The sequence below is a fragment of the Sorex fumeus genome, unplaced genomic scaffold (genome assembly GCF_029834395.1).
Source record: "Sorex fumeus unplaced genomic scaffold, SorFum_2.1 ptg000123l, whole genome shotgun sequence".
NCBI classification, from domain to species: Eukaryota; Metazoa; Chordata; class Mammalia; order Eulipotyphla; family Soricidae; genus Sorex; species Sorex fumeus.
In genome coordinates, this window is record NW_026606180.1 from 6,908,868 (window position 1) to 6,923,762 (window position 14,895).

General features: G+C 55.4%; 1 protein-coding gene and 1 non-coding gene across 3 annotated transcripts in view; one reads left to right on the top strand and one right to left on the bottom strand.

Annotated features, from left to right (window-relative positions):
• Positions 1 to 1,659: 1,659 nt before the first annotated feature.
• LOC130044742 (small nucleolar RNA SNORA9) lies at positions 1,660 to 1,789 on the bottom strand. Its single transcript, XR_008795492.1, has one exon. It is a non-coding gene; the product is annotated as a small nucleolar RNA SNORA9 (small nucleolar RNA).
• Positions 1,790 to 10,678: 8,889 nt separating this feature from the next.
• The window catches only part of CCM2 (CCM2 scaffold protein), a 37,668-nt gene continuing 33,451 nt past the window's right edge, over positions 10,679 to 14,895 (top strand). Inside the window, exon 1 of one of the 2 annotated variants that reach the window (XM_056137290.1) lies at positions 10,679 to 10,842. In XM_056137290.1, the coding sequence (XP_055993265.1) occupies positions 10,813 to 10,842 (30 nt within the window). In that variant the 5' untranslated portion in view covers positions 10,679 to 10,812. The remainder of the gene's footprint in view (positions 10,843 to 14,895) is intronic. The other variant, XM_056137289.1, reaches the window with a different exon arrangement.

Genomic DNA, 14,895 nt, shown 5'->3' on the forward strand with positions numbered 1-14,895 from the left:
AACCAAAGGCTATGTCAAAGAGCCAGGGTTCCACCCGTCAGCTATCAACCAACATGCTAAGGGACTTTTAGCTATAAAGGCCTCGTAAGCTCAAAGGCCGTTAACTTTTCTGGGACCCAGTCATCTCACTGAAGTCAGTGTTTTGAAGAGCTGGGGAGATGGCACGAAGTCCTGGTAGGAACCAGGCTTTGCATACGGGGTCCCAGGCTTGTCCCTCAGCTCCGATGGGGGGTCAGGGATAGGGACAGTGTCATATTGGTGACCACAGCTGCTGAGTGGCCAGGGGAGACCTTTTAAACACTCACCCTGCCCAGGGTCCACAGAACTGTATCAGCCCTCTAATCTTGGCATTCTGGATCCTGGGATGAATTATGGTACACTCCGTGTCACGTGCGGTGGCAGGGACACGGCAGGGCCATCAGGGAACTGTCTCGAAATCTAGGAGGCTGCATGCCCTGGTCAGCAGTTTTCTGGACTGATAGAACACAAGGCCATGTGAGTCTGAGAGGCGGTCCTTCCTGGCCACTGACAGCAGTGGCCTCCAGTTCCCCCTCACGAAGGGTCGCCCGAGTGAAGACAGAGCCACGGTGCGCTCAGGAAGGAGCCAGCACGCCCGCTTCTGTCCGAGGTCACTGCATGGAACATACACCTCACCCTCACCAGAAAGGCCACGTGGACAGCACCAGGCAGGTCCAGGCTGTTGGAGCTGGCGTTTACAGGATCTGTCAGGACTGCTGATCCCAAACCTGGACGCAAAGGCTGAGTGTCTAACCCGGAGCCTCCAGCTCTTGCTGGGCAATTCCAAGCACTACAGGTCCCAGGCCTCCCATCTTTCCGGAACCTAAGATACCTCATGGCACACCGCCCACCCCCCAAATTTAGAGTGAGTGAAAGATCAAGACGCCTGGCACTGCAGTATGGCCAACCGTCGCTCTCCTCAAAGTGGGATGTATGTGTGGAGATGTATGTGTGGATTCACTGTCACACAGTGCTGGGGGCTCACACTTGAGTGGGATTTAATTAGGAGAAGCTGTAGCATGACACAGGACATGCTTACCTTAGCCTCACTCGGGCCTCAGGGGCAAGTCCTGCTATGGGATTTGGCCTGCTGTTCAAGCCTTTTTAAAAAAATTGTTTTGGGGCCACACCTGACTGTGTTCTGGGATCACTCCTGGTAGGACCTGGGGGCATGAACCAGGGTTTGCTGTACACGTGCCTTCCTGCTGTTCCACTGCTCTGTGGCCCATGTCAGCCTCCTAGCTGCTAACCACACTGGGCCTTTAGGGCAGCCTTGCTCATCCCTGCCGACTCCTGACTCCCTCCCTCTGCTCCCACCGCTGCCTCTCTGAGCTTTCCCTTCATTAATTACCTTTATTTCCCATAGCCTATTACCCCAAATCCAAAACAACTTCCAGGAAGCCCTAAATAGTCTACTATATATGGACCCAAATAAGGCCACCACGCCCCCAAATGTGTGAAACACAAATTTTAAAACCGCATTCTGGGGAGATGGCATTCAGGGAGAAAGCACATCGTGTGCACGTGGGCACCTTGGGCACAATCTCCAGTGCCACACGGTGCCCTAAGCCAGTTTAACCTAGAGCCAGCCATATGTAGGAAACAGCTTTCTTCACCAGAACACTACAGAAGAAAGCAAGCGATGGTCTGGAACTTATAACCTTGCTCTGGATGGAGCAGGGCGAGGCCTCAAACTGTTTCATCTTGTTCTCACCAGCACTGCGGGAATGCACAGGGTCACTTCGGACCCAAGCACACTGGAGGCTTGCACGAGCCCTAAGCTAGAGGGAAAGGAAGTCCCAGCTGGGCTTCCTTTCCAGGACCCAGAGACTCAGTGCAGGGCTCTTGTCTGCAGCTGACCTGGCTCCATCCCCTGAACCACCAGGAGGGATCCCTGAGCACTGCCGCCCAGGGTCACTGCAGGGGCTGTTCAAGGAACCCAAAGACCCAGGGCGAGCCCCGGCCCGGCCCGCTCAGTTGGACATCTCAGAAAGCACGTGCCATCCCGAAGGAGAACAGTGAATGGCGAACGGATCCCGATGAACGGTGGCAGGAATGCGGAGCCCAGCTGGTCAGCACCACTTACCAGGCACACAATGCGCCCTTCATGCACAGGAAAGCCCAGACGGCCAGGCCGGCCAGCACTGCAGGCAGCCCCCAGAAGGATGGGAAGAAGGCAGCAGGGGCGGTGGAGAAGGGGGCAGGTCTCCGCAGAACACGGTAGACCAACCACTCCTCATACTTCCAGATGCCATTCTCTTCCCTTTTAATTTTAGTATTGGGATTTTTGTTTCTTAGGCCACATGACTGCAACGCTGTATCACTGTATCAGTGTCATCCCATTGTTCATCGATTTACTTGAGTGGACGCCAGTAACATCTCCATTCGTCCCAGCCCTGAGATTTTAGCCGCCTCTCCTTACTCGTCTTTCCCAACACTGCCATATTGGAGGCTCTTTCAGGGTTAGGAGAATGAGACCTGTTATTGTTACTGTTTTTGGCATATCAAATACACCACAGGTAGCTTGCCAGGCTCTGCCTGCAATATATATACATACATATAAATATTTGAATTATATACATAAATAAATGAATTATATTTATTTATTGACTTTTTGGGTCACACCTGACAAGCTAAGGGGTTACTCCTGGCTCTGCACCCAAGAATTACTTCTGGCGGTGCTTGGGGGACCATATAGGGTGTCGGTCCCATGCAAGACAAACGCCCCACCTCCTGTACTATCTCTCGCGCTGTTGCACTTTTCAAAACCTGCTTCCTCATCTTCAGAATGGCAATCACTTGAAACTGAGTGATTGTACAGTGGGTATGGTGCTTGCCTTGCCCATAGCCAAACGGGCGCTTAGTCCCCAGTGCCCCAGGTGGTCCCCCAAGCTCCACCAGGAGTGATCCCTGAGCAGAGCCAGGAGTAAGCCCTGAGCACCACTGAGAATAGCCCCAAACAACGCAGAGTGGAGATAGATTTAGAGAGCAGAATGAAATAAAATTACATAAATTCTACTCTTAGGAAAATAGGATCCAATAACATTATTCATGGGGGACCTTTTGCTAAGAAAAGCTGCCCATACTTCATTTGGTCCTTCATTGTGCAGACAGGGGTACCTGGAGTTCTAGATTTCAGTGGGTTGAGATTTGCAATAAGGACCGTGCCAAACAGCTTCTCACGGGCCCCAGTGAGTAGGAGAAAGGCACGTTTGGCCCAGAACTTGGCCTTCTCCCTTATTTCTGTCTGGTTGATATGAAAATCCCTACCAATGCTCTCAAGGATACATTCAACCTGCCATTTTGATGGTACTAGAGACAGAAAACGTGGCTTTAATATAGTTAGAATTAAATAGTTCTGCTAATTGCTTTAGGCCACATCAGACCACATCAAACATGGGTCGGCAGCATAAGGCAGGAATCCTGCTTGCTGCACTATCTCTACGGTCCCTCCCTGACCTTTAAAAAAAAACCAATTTTATTTTTATTTTATTTTAGGGCTGGAGCAATAGCACAGCGGTAGGGCGTTTGCCTTGCACGCAGCCAACATGGCCAACCCGAGTTCGATTCCTCCGCCCCTCTCGGAGAGCCTGGCAAGCTACCGAGAGTATCTCGCCCGCAGGGCAGAGCCTGGCAAGCTCCCCGTGACGGATTCGATATGCCAAACACAGTAACAACAAAGTCTCCAATGGAGACGTTACTGGGCCCGCTCGAGCAAATCGATGATCAACGGGAGGGCCTTTACCTTTTACTTTTATTTTTATTTTGGAGTGAGCAGTTCTCAGAGCTTACTCATGGCTCTCTGCTTAGGGATCACACCTGTCAGGGCTTGGGGCATCGATGCTAGGGATGGGACCAAGGAAAGTGTCTTCTTGCCCACTGTATCTCCCAGGCCTCTCCCTTTACATGTGTATGTAGACCTGGAATGGATGTGTAACATACAGCTGGGCTCACTGCTCAGGACTATACTCCTTGGGAGCACTCACTTTAAAATGTCATTGTCAAGAGGATAAAGCCTCTCTTCTGGTTCCTTAGTAGGTCAAGGCCCCAGCTACATACTGAGTCCCAAGTTGCTCAGCCTAATTAGTGCAATGGCTTGTGTCCACCTGGTTATTAAGAGCAGAGGGTTTTCTGGTTAAGGGGAAATTTGGGGAAGGAGAGATAGTGCATCGAGTAAGACACTTGCCTTGAACACAGCCAACCTGGGTTCAGAACCTCATCTGGACCCCTGAGGTCCTCCTGGAGTGATCCCTGAGCACATCCAGGTGTGGCCACCACCCCCCCAAAATGAAGAAAAATTAGAAAATAAGAAGGAACCGACATGGCAGTACAGTAGATAGGGTATTTGCCTTGCAAGTGGCCGACCTGGCATCCCATATGTCCTCCCTGACCATCTCCAGGAGTAAGTCCTTAGTGCAAAGCCAGAAGTAACCCCTGAGCATCATCAGGTGTGGTCCAAAAATTAAAATAAAAAAAAAAAGAAAAGAAAAATTTTCTTTTAATTATATTTACTTCATATTACTTCATACAAGTCAGGGAAAGCATGTTGTAAGGGCACCTGCGTGATAGTACAGTGGGTAGGGCATTTTCCTGGCATGCGGCTGACCCAGGATTGGGCCCTGGCATCCTATATGGTCCATCGAGCACTACTAGTAGTAATTCTTGAGTGCAGAGCCAGGAGTACCCTTGAGCATCACCGGATGTGACCCAAAAAGCCAAAACATGAAAAAAAAGCACTGGAATGGAATTGGGGATATTCTTGGGGATCACTTAATCACCTGACATCCCATTACTCATAGATTTGCTCGAGCGGACGCCAGTAATGTCTCCATTCATCCCTGTCGCGTGCTAGTGTAGCCCAATGGCGTCTGCTCACTCCAGGAACACGAAGAGCCTCAAACCGTTCATTCAGGGTCTTGACAAAGAAGTCTGACCATCACATAAGTGGGTGGCCATGTGATCTTTTAACATCCTGTGGAATCCAGTCGGTAATGACTCTAGCCCAGTGGTCATCTCCAAATCGCATTACGTATCCAGCCCATCTGATTTTCAACGCCTTGGCAAACATGACAGCATCCTTGATACTCAATCGTCGACAGAGGTCGGAACTCCGGCTTCTTTCTTTCACTTGAGTGAAGTGTGATACTCCAAGCATAGCTCTTTCAATTCCTCTTTGGGAGACCCGATTAGCATTTTCATCCTGTTTTCATAGGGCCCAGGTCTCTGAGGCGTATGTTAATGCAGGAAGAATGGTGGAGTCGAAGAGATGTGCCCAGAGCCAGAAGTTCTTTGTCCTCTTAGCTATTTCTTCGACGCTCTTGAAGGCATTCCAAGCCACTCTTTTCCTCCTACACAACTCAGGTGCCAGGTCATTCATCATGTTGAATTTTCGACCTAGGTACACGTAACTGCTGCATTCAGAGATGTTCATTCCGTTGAGAGTGAATGGAACAAATGAACATTGTCTTCATGAGATTCACCTTCAGTTCAACCTTTCCAGACTCATGGTCGAAGTCGGCCAGCATTTCTGCCACTTGGCTAATGTTTGGTGTTATTAGAATTATGTCATCAGTGAAGCAGAGGTGGTGTAGTTGCCGACCGTCTATCTTCACTCCCATTCCTTCCCATTTCAGTCGTTGCATGATGTTCTCGAGGGTGGCACTGAGGAGTTTTGGTGAAAATGGTATCCCTGCCGAACCCCTCTCTTTACCTTGATGATCACTTCCTTGTAAAATGGTGAGACCCTGGTAGTGAATCTGTAATACAGCTCACGGAAGATCCTGATGTATTGAGTTTGAACGCCCTGTTTGGCTAGGGCTTTGATGATTGCTTCCAGCTCAATAGAATCAAAGGCCTTCTTTAAATTAATGAACGTTAGACAGAGCGGTATCTTGAACTCCCAAGAAAACTCAATGAGCTTGGTTACCATGTGGATATGGTCGATCGTGCTGAATCCTTTTCGGAACCTGGCTTGCTCGCATGGTTTCCTTCATTAGTGTTCTGCCAATCCTATTCAGGATGACTCGAGTGAACACCTTGTAGATGACAGATAACAGGCAGATTGTTATTGGCAATAGTTGCCAATGTCGTGGATGTCTCCCTTCTTGTACAGTAGAATGGTCCTTCTAGTTTTCCATTGGGATGGAACCTTGTATTCAGACAGGTAGCATGTGAAAAGCTGAGCCAGTGTATTGATGAGTACTTATGGCAGGTTCTTCAGGTGTTCTGGTCTGACCTTGTCTGGGCTGGCTGCTGTTCACTTCTTTACCAACAAAATGGCGTGTCGGATTTCAGAAGGGAGAATGTTGGGAACGACATATCCATCCTGTGGAATTTGGTATATGGGCAGGTGGACATGGCTATAGAAGAAATCTGAGTAGAGGTCATGGATAATCTTCTCCATTGCCCTTCTGGAAGATGTGATAGATTCATCAGGACATCAGAGTGCAGTCATTTTGGTCTTGTAGTTGGTGAAGGACAGGCAGGTATTGCAAATGCTTTTCTGGCTTCTGCCGCATCTGCCAGCACTGCTGCTCTTCTCTCTTTGAGGTCTTCCTTTATCACTTCTCTGCACTGCTTTGCGAGCTCGAAGTTAGCTTGTGGTTGCTAACGTGCCCAGCCACGTTGGCGAATGAGCTCGAGAGTTTTTGAAGACAGGAGTTTGTTTGTGGCTTTCTCTCCCTTGGCATTCCTTGAACAATCATGGAGGTGCTGAACCAGTCGATTGTATTCTTCATCAATGTGGTCAACAACGGCATCTTCCCATGTTGCTGCAATAGTGCCAAAGAGCTCCCACTTGGTGGTCATTCTGGGAGTTCTCTTCTTAAATTTTGCAGCCCTTTCTCTCCGCTCCATGAAGTAGAATTTTGTATGAAGGAGATGGTGGTCCGATCCCATTTGGAATTTTGGGACAACAGCGACATAGGTCAGGCAAAACTGTTGATTGAATCTGATGTGGTCAATTTCATTGTGGAACTATCCACCGGGAGACTCCATGTCTAACGTTTAGATTCGGCCTTCTGGAACTGTGAACTACCATGGATGGTCTTGGTCGACATGATGAACTCAGTCTCTCACTCTGTTAGTTCCATTCTAGGCCATGGGTCCCGATGTGGAATTCTTCGGCCAATCTTCTCGGTCTTATCTTGGCATTAAAATCACCGACAATGATCTTGTAGAAGGTGTGGTCTTCTTTATAGAACTTCTCCAGTTTCATGTAGAATTTCTTAATTTCTTCTTCATCGTAATTGGATGTTGGTGCTGGCAGTGAGCCACATTTATTCAAGTCTAATCATCCGATTCGGGTTGTTAGGCATTTGAATGAATCAATGCTCATGGCCAAGTACGTGTTGACAAGGACATGGACACCACCGACGCCTCTTTTGTCACACGTTCGAGTTCTTCTCCAGTGTCGAAAATGGCATGATGTGACTGATGCCATCTTGGTGGGACCAATGATGTCGTACTTGATCTTCCACACTTGTACCATCAGGTCCTCGATGGATGCTTCCAATGCCAGCATATGCGCGTTGAAAGTGCAGATAGTCATTTTAGTCCTTCTTCGTTTTGGCAGCCTAGTTTGACCCTGAGATTTTATCAGCCTCTCCTTCCTCATCCTTCTTAACGCTGCTGTATTGGGGGCTCTTTCAGGGTCGGGGAATGAGACCCATTGTATTTACTGTTTTTGGCATATTGAATACACCACGGAATCCTACGCCATGGATTCTTGGAGATACAACCAAGAATTCCAGGGTTTTGAGTGTTCTTGACATCCACAAAGACTACAGACTCAAGGATCAGGAATATCAGTCTGGAAAGGCAGGATTCTGATTTTATTAAGTGCAAAGCGGTACCTGAAACTCAAGTGTAGCCCAAGTAAATACTTGCAAGCACTCTACAGTATACACACCCCATCACTTCATTAAATTTTATTATTTGGAGCAAAAATGTTGCTTCCAGATTGCTCTCCTGGAAACTCAACATTCACTCAAAGAGGTTACCTTCCTCGCCACCTCAAGGAATGCTCTAGCAGGTGCATGTTCTTTGAGGTTCTCTGTCCATCCCATTCTCTTTGCTGTAAAAGAAAGAGAACTAGAAATGGAAATGGTTATGGAAGACCGAGGTGTGTAGAAGTGTATCTGTGTGACAGAGAAAGGTGGGTTCTCCCAGGACTGAAGGCAGAGTTTTAAAATTTTCTTTCTAAAATTCTGTCTCTCCTACCCCTGCCTAAATTCTCTAAAGAGGGTAGATACTTCATGGAAACTTGTGAAAGTAATATTAAAGAAAGGATGCCAAGATGAAGGAATGGGTGTTGGAACATTGCAGGACTGAAACCCAATCATGAACAACTTTGTAACTGTGTATCCCACGGTGATTCAATTAAAGAGAGAGAGAGAAGAGAGAGAGAGAGAGAGAGAGAGAGAGAGAGAGAGAGAGACCGCCAAGATTAAAAATGAAAGTCCTCAGCACTGCCTTACTTTGTGCTCAGGTCCCCCCCACACACACACAAAAGAAAAAGAAATAGAGGAATACTGGTTATATTGGTACCAGATTACATGCTAGGTCTGCCACAAGGTTCTTATTGGCAGCTTGATTTCGTGGCAAAACACTGGGCCAACTTCTCTCGGGACTAGGGCGCGGGGGTCCTAAGTGGTGCTCCCGCTAGCTTCTGAGACTTCAGTTTTTAGGGTGCTTCTCGGCAAACTGGCCGATTCCCTTTTGGTTTGGGCCACACCCGGCAGTGCTCAGGACTTCCTCCTAGCTCTGTGTTCAGTGACCACTCCACCAGGGCTTGGGGACTGACCTAGGTCAGTCTTCTGTCCAACCTCTGTATTAAACTTTATTTTTTGGTTTTTGGGTCATACCCGGTGGCGCGGGGGTTGCTCCTGGCGGGGCTTGGGGGACGGGGGGCAGAGGAGCGCCCCACCCACTGTACTATTGCTCCCGCTCTAAACTTTTTACTTAAGTAAATCTGCACTCTCTCCAACCCACATGTACTTTTTTCTTCAATTCTTTTCTCCAACCCCTATATTACACTTTTAAAATAAATATGCACGAATAGGGAGCAGCAGCAGCCCCAGGGTTTGGGCTCAGTGCGGCCGGGAAGCCGAGACAGCTGCTCTCCTGGGTGCGGTCGTTCTGACGGTTAGTGCTTTCCCCGAGGTGTCGAGGGACTAGACTAGAGTAAGCCCTAGAAACCTCAGAGCAACAAAGTGGCTAAAGGAGAAAAAAAAAAAAAAGACGCGCCGGGCCCTCCCTTCCGGCCCGGCTCCGCAGCCCCGGGGCTCGCCGCACCCCAAAGCCAACCCCGGCCCGCCAGCCCCGGGCGCCCTGGCCCCGCCCCGACTCGGGCCCGCCCCGACGCAAGCCCCGCCCCTTTCCGGGCCCGCCAGCCCTCCGCGCCCAGGCCCCGCCCTGACGCAGACCCCGCCTCTTCCCGGCCCGCCAGCCCTCCGCGCCCAGGCCCCGCCCTGACGCAGACCCCGCCTCTTCCCGGCCCGCCAGCCCTCCGCGCCCAGGCCCCGCCCCGACTCGGGCCCCGCCCCTTCCCGGGCCCGCCAGCCCTTCGCGCCCAGGCCCCTCCCCAGCGCAAGACCCGCCCCTTTCCGGGCCCGCCATCCCTCCAGGCCCAGGCCCCGCCCTTACGCAGACCCCGCCCCTTCCCGGGCCCGCCAGCCCTCCGCGCCCAGGCCCCGCCCCGACTCGGGCCCCGCCCCTTCCCGGGCCCGCCAGCCCTTCGCGCCCAGGACCCTCCCCAGCGCAAGACCCGCCCCTTTCCGGACCCGCCACCCCTCCGAGCCCAGGCCCCGCCTCGACTCGGGCCCCGCCCCGACGCAGGTCCCGCCCCTTTCCGGGCCCGCCTGCCTTCCGCGCCCAGACCCCGCCCCTCCCCGGCCCCGCATCTCCCCAGCAGGGAGCCCAGCTGGGGCCCAGCAGGAGCACTCCCGGCCGAGGCGCTCTGTGAGGGTGGGGCAGGGGACGGGAAAGGGGCGGGGCTAGATGGCTCCGCCCCCGGGCGTGGAGCGGGGCGGGGCCCGCAGGCTCCGGGCCGAGGCGCTCTGTGAGGGCGGGGCAAGGGGCGGGGAAAGAGGCGGGACAAGGGGCGGGGCGATCTGGGCTCCGCCCCGGGCGTGGACCTGGGCGGGGCCAACACGTCCGGCCCGGGGTGCTCTGGTGGGCAGGGCAGGGGGCGGAGCTGGACGGGGCGAGCAGGGCTCCACCCCCTGGAGTGGAGAGGCTCCGGGCCGAGGGCGCTTTGTGAGGGCGGGGCACGGGGCGGAGCTGGGCGGGGAAGAGCGAGTCTCCGTTCCCGAGCCGTGGAGCGGGGCGGGGCCTAGCAGGCGGGCTCTCTGTGCGGGGGGGGGGCCGGGGGCGGGACCGGGCCCGGATCCGCCCCCGGGGTGGGGCTGGGCGGGGCCAGCAGGCTCTGAGCCGCGGGCGCTCTGTGCAAGCGGGGGCGGGGGCGGGGCCGGGCCCGGGGTCCGCCCCCGGGGCGGGGCGGGGCGGGGCCAGCAGGCTCTGGGCCGCGGGCGCTCCGTGCGGGCGGGGTCGGGGGCGGGGCCGGGCGCGGGGTCCGCCCCCGGGGCGGGGCGGGGCGGGGCGAGCAGGCTCGGGGCCGCGGGCGCTCTGTGCGGGCGGCGCTCCCGGCCCGGAAGTGCGGGGTGCGGGGCGCGCGCGGCGGGGGCGGAGACTGCGCGGGGCGGGCGGTGCAGGAGCGCGGCTGTGGCCGGCCGCGGGGCCCGGGCGGCGGGCATGTAGCTGCCGGGCTGGCCGGGCCGGGCCGCTGGCGGCGACATGGACGAGGAGGGCAAGAAGGGCAAGAAGGTGAGCGCGCGGGCGCGGCCTCGCGGGAGCGGGCTCCGGGCGTGCCCGGGACGGTCCGCGGGGCGGAGTGGGCGTGGGCAGGGGCGCCCGGACAATGGGGCTCGGTGGTCCCCGCCGCGGGCCGGGAGGAAGCGGCCACGCCTTTCCGCGCCTTCCGCTCGGCGGCGGCCCCCGAGGCCAGGCCCGCACGTGGCCTTCCTGCGGGGCACGGGGCGTCGGCGCGGCGGAGGGGCTGCAGCCCCGGGACGGCGCCCGTGGGTGTGAGCGGTGGGCGCGCGCCCCGCGCCCCTCCCGCGAGCCTGTCGCGTCCCGCAGCTGCCCACCCCTTGGGAAGAGGCCCCGTTGGAGATGCAGGGTGGCTGGGTGGTCCTCGGGGGTCTGGCGGTACTTTCTCACTTTCGCGGGCGCCCGCTCTCGGTGGTGCCCAGGGCTGCTCTGCCCCCGCCCTGCCAGGGAAGCTGTCCTGGCAGGGCGCAGGGTGAGGGGATCGAGCCCCCCGCCGCGGTGCTGCCGCCGGGACCCCTCCTCGCCCGTCCTCGCTCTGCCTTGCCTTGGGCACGCGTGTCCGACCGAGGACGCCGTCACTGGTCACGGCGCAGGCTGCAGAGATGCTGCGGGGTCCAAGCAGTGGTCCAGGCAGGAGAGGGAGTTGGGCGTTGCTGCCCGGGAGAGTGAAGTCCATCCCGCTCTTTCCCGCCCTGCAGCAGCTTTGGTGGTCAGTTCCAGCGTGTGCTCGGGAGGGGACATCCGCGCGAGGGTCTAACTTGTGGGTGCGCGAGGGATGGATGGACAGGTAGGGACGGACAGTGCAGGCCCTGCTGTGGCTTCCCCGGGAGTGGAAGGCCCCAGGACTCAGGAATCGCGGACACTTGGGCAGTAGGGATGGCCCGTGACTGATTTCACGTCTCTTGTTAACGGTACACCCAGTTGTGAATAGTTGCCAAAGTTAGGAGTTTTGTGATTCAATTCAGACACTGCTCTCATTTTCTCATCCAGGTAGAGAGGAACCAATTTTTGTTACACTCGGTGATGCTCAAGTTGTCACTCCTGGCTCTGCACTCAAGAATCACCTCTGATGGTGCTCTGGGCTAGATCGAACTTGGGTGGGCACACGCCCTAGAGGAACCAATTTTTGTGCCCAGGGATCACTCCTGGTGGGACTCAGAGGACCGTAGGAGGTGCCAGGCTTGAGCCTGGGTCTGTACGAGGCAAGTGCCCTAGTTGCTGGCCCCAAGAGGGACTGGTTTCTCTCCATGCCAACCTGAAAGCACACCCGACTTCCTGGTCCTGCCATGGCCGTTTGGCAGAACCCTTCTGCCCTCCTTCCCTGTTCAACATAAGGTCACCTCCAAACCTCCGGCTCATGAAATCTGGGGCCTAAATTGTTCTCACTAGGCTTAATTATGAGAGCGGCCTATTTACTGATGATACCTGGCAGTGCTCAGGGGCTCCTCCAGACCACGCGGTGCTGGGGCAGGGAACTGTGAGTTGCTGGTGCTGGAACCTGGGACTCCAGCTTACGCTCCAGGCTTTGGAGCCGTCTCCCTAGACCACTTAGTGTTTGGGTCACAGCCATGCTGTTCAGGGCCTGCTGCTGGCCTGGAGCTTCGGGGGCTGGACTTGTCGTACCCCGGGCACCGTGAGGTTCTGGAGCTCAGGTCTGGAGCTCCTACATCAAAGCTTGTTTCAGTCTAGCCCTTTGCGCTATCTTCCCAGCTGGAGACCTACTTTTTTCCCCTTTGGTTTTGGGCCACACCTGGCGGTGCTCAGGGCTTACTCCTGGCTCTGCACTCAGGCTTCACTCAGTTTGGGCAAATCATACGTGGTGTTGGGGATCGATCCTGGGTTAGCCACGTGTAAGGCAAACTCCCTCCCCCATGTCCTGTCGCTCCGGCCCGTCTAGCTGGAGACCTAGCTAAAACCCCCTGATAACTTAAATGTTTTATGAAACTACAGTTTGGACATCGACTTATTTTTTGGTTTTTGGGTCACACCCTGTCAGTGTGTGGTTCAGGACTTCCTCCAGACTCTGCACACAGGCGTCACTCCTGGCGGGGCTTGAGGGACCATATGGGATCACCAGGATGGATACTCGCTAGGCTCTGTGCAGCGCAGGTGGCCGCCTGCTATGCTATTGCTCTGGCCCCCAGTTTGGACATTTAAATCTTGAAGCTGGCTCCTTGAGAAGATGAAAATCCAAACCTTAAAAGAAGTGAAAGGCAGGCTCTGCATAGGTCCCCAGACCAGAGTGTTTGGCCGAGCCCTTACTCGGCTGCTCTCACATGGCCTATTTCCTTAGGAAGCGATCAGCAGGCCAGAGACCCAGGAGGCCAGAGGAGCTGACAGAAAGTGGCCGACACACAGCCTGTCCCCTCGTCTGCTGCCTTGGCACCCACCCAGCGGTGACTCGAATTCTTGTCACGTCCCTGAAGACCTGTGTGATGGCACTGTCAAGGACTGAGCTGTGGGGAGGTGGGGTCTGGTGCGTCTGGGGACCGGCACGTGGATGCAGTCGTTGGCTGCTAGAACTCCGGGGTTCAGGGAGTAGAATCGGCACCTAGGGGACCCCTCCTGCCGACCCGTCTCCCGAGTCCTGGTTTGGGATTTGGAGAACAAGACCACCTCCTTGGAGAGTGCGAGAGCTTCATGTGCTTTGGCATAGTCTGTAAAAATACAGTGGTAAGAAATGCAGGTCGGGCACCAGAGCGATGGCACAGCAGGCAGGGCACTTGCCCTGTATGTGTCTGACCCGGGTTCAGTCCCAGGTACCACATATGGTCCCCTGACCTTCCAGGTGTGCGCCCTGAGCACAGAGCCAGAGTAAACTCTGAGCATGGCGGGGTGTGAGCAGAAAAAGGGAAAGGAGGGGCCGGAACAATAGTACAGCGGGTAGATCCCTGGCACCCCATATATTCCCCCAGCACCGCCAGGAATGATTCCGGAGTGCAGAGCCAGGAGTAACCCTCGAGCATCACCAGGTGTGAACCTCTCCACCCACCCACCCCCCCCCCAAAAAAAAAGAAAGTAAAAAGAAATGCAGATGTATGTTTGAATTGGGCTGTATGATATTTCTGATTTGAGGGCTACACCCAGCAGTGCTCAGGGCTTACTCCTGGCTCTGTACTTACAGGTCACTCCTGGTGGGGTTTCAGGGACTCTCGTGTTGAACACGGGGCGTCCACGTGTGAGGCAGGTGCCTTCCCCACTGTGCTCTCTCTGGGGCCTTGTGTGCATTTTGATGCGCACACTCCGGAAAGCCAGTTGGGAAGCCATCATTGTGCTTCAGCCCTTTGGGGCCTGGCCTCTGCCCCGCTGCTGTCAGTCTTATTTGTTTGTTCTTGGGCCACTCCTGGCAGTGCTCAGGGATCTTCCTGGCTCTGCACTCGGGATCACTCCTGGCAGTGCTCAGGGATCCTCCTGACTCCGCACTCGGGATCACGCCTGGTGGAGCTCAGGGATCCTCCTGACTGCACTCGGGACCACTCCTGGCGGTGCTCAGGGCATCCTCCTGGCTCTGCATTTGGGATCACTCCTGGCAGTGCTCAGGGATCCTCCTGACTGCACTGGGGACCACTCCTGGCGGTGCTCAGGGCGTCCTCCTGGCTCTGCATTTGGGATCACTCCTGGCAGTGCTCAGGGATCCTCCTGACTGCACTGGGGACCACTCCTGGCGGTGCTCAGGGCGTCCTCCTGGCTCTGCATTTGGGATCACTCCTGGCAGTGCTCAGGGATCCTCCTGACTGCACTGGGGACCACTCCTGGCGGTGCTCAGGGCGTCCTCCTGGCTCTGCATTTGGGATCACTCCTGGCAGTGCTCAGGGATCCTCCTGACTGCACTGGGGACCACTCCTGGCGGTGCTCAGGGCGTCCTCCTGGCTCTGCATTTGGGATCACTCCTGGCAGTGCTCAGGGATCCTCCTGACTGCACTGGGGACCACTCCTGGCGGTGCTCAGGGCGTCCTCCTGGCTCTGCATTTGGGATCACTCCTGGCAGTGCTCAGGGATCCTCCTGACTCCGCACTCGGGACCACTCCTGGCGGTGCTCAGGGCGTC